The 10,601-nt window shown below is 38.1% G+C and overlaps 1 protein-coding gene across 1 annotated transcript in view; it reads left to right on the forward strand.

Moving 5' to 3' along the window:
• The window catches only part of slc1a7b (solute carrier family 1 member 7b), a 50,808-nt gene that overhangs the window by 19,889 nt on the left and 20,318 nt on the right, over nt 1–10,601 (forward strand). Inside the window, exons 2-3 of the mRNA XM_007554660.2 lie at nt 2,397–2,476; nt 7,301–7,516. Coding sequence (XP_007554722.1) covers nt 2,397–2,476; nt 7,301–7,516 — 296 coding nt within the window. The remainder of the gene's footprint in view (nt 1–2,396; nt 2,477–7,300; nt 7,517–10,601) is intronic.

The raw sequence follows: 10,601 nt of genomic DNA on the forward strand, positions 1-10,601 counted from the left end.
ACCCATCTTCTTTAAGTTGGTTTCATACTTAAAATCTAATTTTCCCTGATTGTGTGTTTTAGTACATCCAGTGGGAACCTGTACCAGTGTTTTGGAGGGTGGAAAGACTGGAGCTGGTCTGTTCTGACTGACACAAACAGTAGATGGCCTGGACTTAGTTAAAAAATATGGCTTACTTTTGCCTACTCTGTGAATGTAGCCTAAGACTCAAAAGTAAATAAAGAGATCAAAACACAAAAATAAACTAAGAAACTAAACACCAATGAATAAACTAAAGTGGTAACACCTTACTAATAATAATTAATACAGACCAGCAACCTGAGGATTAACTATTGAACAGAAATAAACACCAAGGCAATAATCAAAACCAAACAAAAATAAAAGCCCAAACATCTAAAGATCATAAAACAGAAATATTGCAATCAATTTGGAAACAAACAAAAACGTGGCCCCTGATTACTTTTAACTTGGAAGTTTTGGCCCATGGAGCAAAAGGCATGAAACATAACATTAGGATTGAGAGCAAAAATAAACCAGTGATTAAAACTGAATTGACTTTATATATATGGTTGGATTTTTTCTGTAGTGTCTTAATGCCATATTTACTGTCAGTTGACACCATCTAAATGAACCGAATGAGAAAAAATCTATTGAAATATTGAGTATATTTAGTTACCTTATCTTAACACCCTTTAACTGAGTGCTGCAGATGTTGAGATTTGACATTAGCCACTATTTTCATAGTTTTGCTGTACTTCTATAATGAGCTGGATTAAAAAACTCTCTGAGACCCAGGTCCTGGGCTTTACTCTGAACACACAGCAGTGGGAGTTTTGCATGTATGAACCAATTAATCATCAGGGGAGGATTATGTGACAAGAGGTTGAGTATTGTGTCAGGGCTCATTTGGTTCTTAGTATTGATCATCCTCTGTGAAGTCCTGGACAGCAGACTGTGCAGGTTCATCCAGCAGGAGGTGGTGAAGTTCTTGCTTCTGCAGATTCAAGGATTCCTCAGACAAAAATCAAAGCAACACTCTGGATATGTGCTTGATGGAGCTTTATAACGTGACAATAAATTGAAGAAAATGGATTTTGCACAATAAAAATCCTTTAACAGATTATCACCAATAATCAGTGCATACGGCATGGCTGTTAGAGTTCCTGCCTGCTTTTTTTTCTGCAGCTGAAACAGACGTCTCTCAGTCAGCATTGTGTTCAGATGTGTCAGCCCTGGTCTCTAAAGCTCAGTTTGATTGATTTTTTTTTCCTCTGGCAGTGTATTTTTTTTTCTAAGTGGGGTAGATGAGGAGGTCATGACATGTAGAGGCCTACCTGCTGTGAGCAGGTAGGCCTCTACATGTCAGTTAGCTTTCTTCCAAGAAAACAGAGCCTTAAATGGGTGACAGTGGTGGGAGTTCATCCTGTAACCAAAGGGTTGCTGGTTTGAATCCCGGATTTGTCTGTCTCAGTCATTGTGTCCATGTGACACTTGACCCGTCCTGGTGCCGGTCAGTACAGCCTGCAGCTGTGCATATCTTTTGATTTTTCCTTTAAAGAAAAAAACTGTTTTTTTATTTTTTTATTTTTTATTATCTAACCCCTTTCCTTTTAACAAAATTGTGGGGAAAAATAAAAAATTCTCCACATCTCAGACATCTGTGTGAGTCTGTGGGGGTGGGCAGCATAGGGCACATGTACGTGGTAAGCCTAAATGTTATTGGTCAGTTTACTTATCTGGCGGCTTGCATGAGCAGAGTTTCAACCCTTCTAAGAGTTGTTGAGTGCATTCCGCCTGAACTTTTTGCTGTGTGCGATTCTGACCTGGTTGCCATTTTCCAGCAGCTTTTTTGTGGTTTTGCAAACTGAAGAGCTGATGGGTTACCCGGTTAGCCGACTGTAACATCTGCCGCTCTTCCTGAGCATTGCGCTGAAACTGCGGGAGAGTTAAACAGTTATATTTGGCATCTGATTATCATCTGATTTGATAAAGTACTTATCCAATACAGACCATTTACCATAAAGAAAATTAAGGACCTTGTTTTTTTGGGCTGGCTGTAACTGTCTTCAAAAAGGAAGGGGTCTCTGAGGCAAAAGGGATCAATAACAAAATCAAAAGATTCACTAATGTGTTGCCATGTCTGTAGTGTGCACCAGGTTTGTTTTTTTTAACTAAAAAAGGAAAATCAATGTCACCAGCCTCATTTTTGTTCATTCCTCTGGTTGCTTCTAAGGTGGAACACTCAGACTATTCAGAAGTTATTTTATTATTTTACCATCCTCTATTATTAATCATGACCTTTTCTTAAACGTCATTAGATTGCTTTTCTTATCCTTCCTTCATGGACTTCCTTAATGAACCTCTCCCTGCTGTGTCCTGTGCTCTGCTCCTGGCAGGAGGTGAAGTACTTCCAGTTTCCTGGTGAACTCCTCATGAGGATGCTGAAGATGCTCATTTTGCCACTCGTCGTGTCCAGGTACCTGCACTCACAGCCCCCACCAAACTTGTCCACAACTCTGCAGTGGCCAGAATCAACACCTCTGGGCTGCAACTTTTTCACATTGTGTCACAAACCCTTTGGCATTTTCTATGGATTTTATGTGGTAAACCTTAACAATTTAACACACAGTAACTCAAGTTGGATGAAAAGAGTCTGCAAATTGTTGTTTTCAAGTCTGGTCATATAAATCAATTTGGATAAAGGTCTGGTTATGCAGAAAGGTAAAGTAAGGAAAGCATCCCTGCAGCATAATGCTACCACCACCAAGCTTCACTATGGTTGCATCGTGGTTCAGATTTTGAGTTATGTCCCATGTGACATTTTGTGTGAAGGCTAAAAGCTCAGCTTTGTTCTAATCTGACCTGAGCACCTGTTCCTCTACAACAAACGGCAATAAGAATTTCATCTGACTTCTGTCTGTTTCCTTCCATTTGACATCAAGAACTAAGGAGTGGACCACACTGTAAAACATTTGAGCCGCATTTGTGTCTATCTTCTACTCTTTAAGTCAAATAAATTTAGCAAGTTTCAGATTTTGTACCTAAGTGTGTGTTTGTGAAAGATAAACTTACAGCAGTAAGTTGTGTTAACTTTTCATTAATTGTGTCAAACCTACAACTGTTGAATAAACCAGAGTTTTCAGGTTAGCACATAAAACAACTGAGAGAAGAATAAAACAGCAGTGGAGCCTATTTCCCAGAATGCTTAGTGGCTTATTTTTGTATCCTGAGATTGATCTGACTGTGTTATGAGGTTCATTTTAATGCAACACTTGAGGATAAATGTCCTGTTCACACTAAATATTTCATAGCAAAATTCATTGTGATGTTTAATAAAATTCATTATCAGATCACAAAATTTCTTCATGCAATTTGAAACAAGAACTTTAACTCTCCTAAAGTAAACTAAGTAGTTATTTTACTGTATTTTATTGTGAGTAAAAATAATAGAGAAATGTGTCCTTTAACCAGGTGAGGACAGTTTTTTTTTCTTGTGTATTGTGAAATAATTATTTGGATTAAATTGCAGCATTAATATTAATGAGCTTAAAAAACAATGCTTAGACAATTTGTCACTTGTTGTTAGATCAGCTTTATGAACAGTTTTCTTGTTTTCTTGTTGACTTAAATTGCATTTTCAAGGCAGCTCTTTAAAGACTATCTTGGTCGCAGCGTTTCTGTCAAAGCACTACAACTTAAAAAAATAATAATCTGGAAATACGGACAAATTTCAATGAACAAGTTCATCTTTCAATTTCAAGTTAAACCACCTTCAAATATTTTACAATGCACTGTTAGTTAATGTTTATAGATCTCCTGTCCTGAGCTTTGTCTCTGTGTAGCTCCTTCAGTTGTACCTTGTGGCCGCTTCTTTAAGTAAACCTCCTCTTGCCTGGCAGGTTACCTAGGATAGGTGGCCATGGAGTCCAATAACGAGACCAGCTGCATTAAAGCAGTTTTGTTTTATTTTTTATCTAAAGCGTCACCAGATGGTTACAGATGCAGCTGTCTGTTTCTTTTTAGTTTATTTAGCAGAATGTTTTATTATAATCTGAAATGCTCCTGCTTAGTTGCATAACTTAATAGTAATTTAATGTAGTTGCAATATTGTACATGTTGAAGCAAAGAAACTCTTAAATGTGTTCAAATACTTATTAATATACTGGAAAGATGGCATTGGGAATTCAACCCTGGAATGAGTTGTTTGCATGAACTCCGCTTTACAACAACAAGGCATGTATATGTAGGTCTTCATATATTGCTTATGAAAGTACATTTTCTGTTCACAAATAACATAATGCTTCATTATTTACAGAAGAATGTTACAAATGCATGTTATAAAAGTAGCAGCCTGTTGGCTGAATACATAAGTTGCTGTTGTTCTGTGGTTTGATCCCAGTACAGGGACTAAAGGACTAAAGGAATAGACCACAGCATTAATAATCAAGTTCCACTGAATCGTGACAGGAAAAAATAATGTAAACCAAGAACAACGCTGGAACACACCACTTTTGTTTCTTAGTGAAACAAAACAATTGTCCTTCTCCTTTATATGATAATCGAAGCTGGAGTCGGAGCTCACAGTTTATAATTCCTTTCTGTTGATAGAAATGTGATTCATGCCTCAGTGCAAAAATACTTAATTACAGCCTTGACTCTAAGGAAATCTAACTTTTGCATTCAGTAATAAAAGCTGGCGATGTGTGCCATTATTATTATTACTATCACCAACAATGCTTCAAATGTCTCCATTCAAGTTTTTTCAAAGCAAAACAGTAGGTCTGCATTTTAAGATGCCTAACAGTCAGATACTGATTCAGATGTTCATAAAGAGAATCGCTAAACAGAACCCAAGAAAAAGATCCACTGAAAATTCTACAAATTCTAATCGCTTCAGTTCAGTCATGAAAGAAACATTAAAGTCTCGCTCTGAGTCATATGTTTAAGCAGCTCAGGTTGTGAACCAACACAGCAGGAATGTTGGAGCAATGTAAGAATTCTTTCATTCATCTTCAGCATCCTCATTCTTCTGTTACTGAGATGTCAAAACAAACACCTGCTTATTCATTTTTAGGTTTCTGCTAAAACGTGAATTTTTCTCGAATGAGAAACCTATTGATTCACTGAAGTGGGTGAACGCAGTGATTTCAGTCACACTGGCTCCTTTCCCATTAGCCGTGGGTTTGCGCTAATTGAAATTACAACAATAAATTCACTCAATGGAAACTCACACTTTTGATAAAGTTTTTTTATGAAAAAAAAAAATTGATTAAAAAAAGCAGTAGTTTTTCAGCCTTATCAGAAGATATGTATAGTATTTCGCAAATCTGCAATGAAAATTTTTTTCCACGTCACACGAGTCACTTGATCAACAACTGGATGTGAAGGAGCTTATTCATGAGTGATTTTAATTTTGTTCCTTATTCATCTTGAGGAAGAACTACAATTGCAAAACTGTGTTTTTTCAACATCAGCAGAATATAGAAAAAGATTTGAGGATATTTTGTAATGGAAACACAGCTGCTGTGACTGGAGCCAGATCTGAAAGGGAAATTCGGCAGAGATTTAAAAACAACAAAAAAAAGATGGCGGAGGATTTGCCCGCTCTAGGTTATCCAATCAAAGTTGTAAAGCTAACAGGATAAGGTCATGTGTCACGCTACGTTTGCAGTTGGATTGTTTGAATTGGAGGCAGAACTATGAGCAACTTCCTTGAGTGACATCATGGAAAAGTCTAGAGAAATCAGACAAGATATTTGGTAAAGAATTATGGACCTTCACAGTCTGGTTCAGCCTTCAACACCACTGAAGGCTCCACATGTAGATGTTCAAACTGAAGCATAAACAATATTGGATGACCTAGTCGTCATAGTGTTAAGGATGAAAGGTGTTCTGAGTCAAAGAGTGTGAAAATGTGAAATGTGTGAATCATCACCAAAACAAAAGCAATAGAACTTGTGAAGATGCACAATGAAGCTGATAGAAAACTTTACTTTTCCTAATCGTTGAACTAAACAACCTTAGCTGACCTTTTGTCCTTGCAAATCAGCTGATGTCCTCAGGGTTTCCTACTTCATGTTCAAGTCCAACACTAAACCCCGTTGACCAACATAAAAAAAACTAAAAAAAAAAAAAAAAAAAAACTAATTCCAGCTCCGTCTGTCAGGATCATGACAGGAGGAATCTGAGATATTGCCACCTCTCTCTGGTGCTGTGTTACGTGACAATGTTTTGTCCGAAACATAAAGAACCTGATGCAGAAATCAGAAGACGACTTGCAAACACTTTTAACTCTGCACATATTTTTAATCAGCCAGAAGTCATTTGTTCCCTATCACAAAAAGAAACAATATCTTTACAAAAACTCATCAGCATGTGGTTCTGATTTTTAATGACTTCTTAGTCAACAAGGACGGCATGACCTTACACATTCATCTTGAGGAAGGACTGACTTAATTGAAAATGTCACTTTTATTTTACAAAAATGATCCTGGGATACGCAGCTGAAAAAGCTACTGCCTGAATCAATCATTTAGAAGACGATAGAGTTCAACTGTGGAGCTATTTCTTTTTGTGGCTCTAGTTGCTTTTTTTACAGGACAAAGGAAAAGGGTGAAGAAATAAGACGTTCAGCAGACGTCAGGAATCAAACCTGAGTCGGAGGTCTGAGTGGGAGCCCACTCTCCACCTCCACTCCACCTCCCAAACTCAGTTTGATTTAGAGAAATGTTATTTGTCACAGAAAATTATTGACCATGACAAAGTAGTTAATTAAAAGCAGTGCCGCTTTCAGTATAAATTTATTTTGACATTTAAAATGCAACTTAGGTTTGCTCCATTTATGACAAAAAACAAAATCTTTATTAACAAGTCCATATATGAAGAGCGGGTTTCATAAAACACTCCAACACATAGAGCTTTGCACAACTGAAATCCACAAGTAAACAATTCATTTTTAAAATATAAATACAGCAGTAACATACAGTGTTGTACACTGCATTTGTGTGGGGAAAATAAAAAGATGAAATTGAGGACGAATTTCTGAAAACTAAATAAAAAAATGCAAAATTCAAAGAGGACTTAAAAGATAAAATGGTTCTGTTATTCAAAATGAAATGAATGATAAATTCTATTTATCTGTGAATAGCTAAAGCCCTGTACACTTTCAGAGTTTACAAAAGCTCAATTTGCTTGAAATCAGCAAGAAGAAATATGTATTTGAACAGCAGCAAACAGCATTTTATTACGGATTCTGTGAAACATGAACAAATAAAAAACATCCAACTCTTCTTTCTTGCAGCTTGATGTCTGGACTGGCGGCTCTCGATGCCAAGTGCTCCAGCCGGCTCGGCCTGATCACCGTGTCGTATTATCTCTGGACCACGTTTGTGGCCGTGATCGTGGGGATCATGATGGTGTCCATCATCCACCCGGGCGGAGCGGCCCAGAAGGAGGACTCTGAGGACAGCGGGAAGCACATCATGAGTTCTGCCGACGCTCTGCTGGATCTAATCCGGTAAGACGCCAACAGTCTGAGCTCCAGAATGACATCACGGGCCGATGGGAGAGCAGAGACACAGACCTGACAGCATCAGAACCGAAGAGGCGCTTTTTTCTCCGTTATTCCAACGGGGTGACAGGCCCTGCTGGTGGTGTGTGATTGATTCACATTAGCAGGAGGAACACAAAGCAGGGAACAAGTAATGCTTGACAGAGCAGAGGCAAATCAGTGTTCTCAAAGCAAAAATCATTAAGTACAAGCAGCATGCAGGCTGCTGCGGTGAGCTTCAGATTGATACTGGCAGGAAAACTGTCTCCACTTCTTATCCGGAGGACGAAACCTACGGAATGAGTGTTTAAGGGGATGAAACGTGGGCACTGACTGAACGGATCTGAGCACACATTTCTTGAGAGCTGGTGGATTCAGTCCTAAGTTATTTACTGGAGCAACTGCTGTTCAGTGGAAGAATTCAGAAAGTTGTCAGTCTGATTAATTTTTCCTCCCCTGGCACCTATAGAGGTAACCTCTGAGCAAGGCACTTATCCACCAGTTACCTATCAATCTACACACAGCCACCTGAACAACGAACCAGGAAGAAGAACTGCTCTGTTCTCCTATCATTTGAACCAAAGAAATCTGAGCATTCAGTACATTGTGATACATTTACAAAGTCTGAAAAACTGATGCTTTTGAATTCTTCCATAGCAGCACAGTAGAATAGAATAGAATAGAATAGAATAGAATAGAATAGAATAGAATAGAATAGAATGTGTTTGTTTGTTGACAAACCACTCCATCTAAGGTATTAAATATCAATCATATAAGTATAAGAGATATATGCTAAGAGTAATGAGGTAATTTAAGGTATAACAAGCATGCACATGCAAATATGAGATCTATAGATAGTCTATAAATGAGTGCAGAGAAAATTAGAATGAAGTTACTCAGACATTTACACTGTAAAACCCACTGGCTACAGGAAGAAATGATTATGTGTGTCATTGCACTATATCCTTACAGCAATAATATTTTTTGTTTGTTTGTTTTTCTAATATATATATTTAAGAAAAGCGAAACGATAATGATGATTTGGTAAAATCCCAGCTTGGACTCTTTCTGCATTGGCTTTGTGAGTCTTTTCTCTTTTCTGTGGATGTTCTGGTTCTATCAGATGTGCTTTTGTCCAACTCACTGCATAAAAGTAACTGTAATTTAGTGCAGCTCATGCTCATAAGAAACATTTCTTCTTTTTTGCCTCTGATGTACGAGTCTGTAGAAGCGCAGATCCAAATGTCTTCTTAAACCATCTATTTCATGGAGAACAGTAACACAGTAACTGTGGAAGGTGAAATCTATCGGGTCAGATGATCTCCAAACAAGCTATGTCCAATCTCAGGAAACTTCCACAGGGTTAAAAAACAAAACTCTGGATATTTAATTAGTGAATAATTAATGAGTCTGCCTCACCGCGGCTCTGAGCTTTTAATGCATATTTCTCAGGTTTTGGTTGCAAATTTGACTCAACACAACATGAACGTTTGAAACTAATAATATTCAAGGTGCATCCGCTGAATGAGCCTCCACTCACAGACCAGTTAGCATTAGCTGCTGTTTAGTTACTGTTTCTCTGGCATGTTCAACACCTCGTCTTCTACATTCGTCTTTCTTTGTCATTCTGACAAGAGCAACCAACATGTCAATACGCACGGCCCAGTTCATGGATATGCTGTCATCTCCTCCGCTCCCAACTCACGATGTAAAACCATAACAAACCATGCTAGTGTCCTTCAAACCAAAATCTTGAGTCTGTTAAAAACTCATGGTTCATCATGAAAAACAGGAAGTCTGCTGAGTTTTCAACCCCCTCAGCTGATTTTATCAGCCAAACTATTTCTACCTGTGGGAATTTCACCAAACACGAAGTAGAAACAAGGAAGATCAAGGCCGTTGCTTCCTTCCCCCAGGAGAGTTAGCTATATGGATTTGATCATCTTACCAAAGGATCATGGGAGCCTCATTGACCACTCTAAATCCCTGCCACTACTTGCTTGTGTTACTGCTTCAGTTGCCACATCAGAGATTGTCCCTAAATATCTTTTTTATTGTCTTACATTAATCTGCGTGAGCTCACCATCAATACAGCAATAAAGATTAAGGACGGCTGTCTGAGACATGTAAGGAGAAATCCATGAGGGCATTACTGTCCATCTGCAGTGTGCTTAAGAACACATGGATAAACCACAAGGCAGATGGAGCTGCATGTTGATGGAGCATGAGATCATATTTAGGGCTCCTGTTGGCAGTAAAAACCAGTTTGTTTCTAATAAGATTCTTTTGAATTAACAGAAGAAATACTGGTCGCTCACTATGCACGTTTGATGCACACATGATGACAATTAAAGAAAATTAGCACTTTGTAGATAATACTGATAAATTAAACACTCCATGAGGCCATTAGTGTTTTTTTAACAACCTGTTTAAGAAAATTGATAAAAGGAAATAAATATTCACTACAGCGACAAAATTATTCACTTTTCTGCCTTCAAACTTGCACAACCTTAAGTGACATTCTTAATACCTAGGGTTGAATTTGATGTTGGCCCATCCATCCCTGAGGTTTAGAAGTTTATTCATGAGAATATCTGACCGATCTGTCAGATCAGACACTGATGCTGGACGGGAAGGCCTCCATTTGAAATGATCCAGAAGGTAATTTGTCAGACTACGGTTCAAACCCTGAGCAGACCAGTCAGTCCTTATTGAACTTGGCTTTGCATCCTGGTGTGCAGTCATGTTGAGGCAGAAAGGGGCCATCCTTACATCCTTAAACTGTTCCCATGACGATGAGAACAAGATATCTCAGTATGTTGAAGCACTGAAGGTTCCTTTTTCCTGAAACTTCTAAAAAGCTTGTAACCCTCCCTCTGGACCAAACTTTACACTTGACACAGCACACTCAGTCATACCGTTCTTCTACTCATCCATCTGCCTTCCAGAGAGGTGAAATGTCTCCACTGCTTTAAAGTATAGCTGACATAACTAACAGTTGACTGTGAAATATTTATGAAAACAGAAAGACATTGAAACTGATATATATATA

The sequence above is a fragment of the Poecilia formosa genome, unplaced genomic scaffold (assembly GCF_000485575.1).
Source record: "Poecilia formosa unplaced genomic scaffold, Poecilia_formosa-5.1.2 Scaffold65, whole genome shotgun sequence".
NCBI classification, from domain to species: domain Eukaryota; kingdom Metazoa; phylum Chordata; class Actinopteri; order Cyprinodontiformes; family Poeciliidae; genus Poecilia; species Poecilia formosa.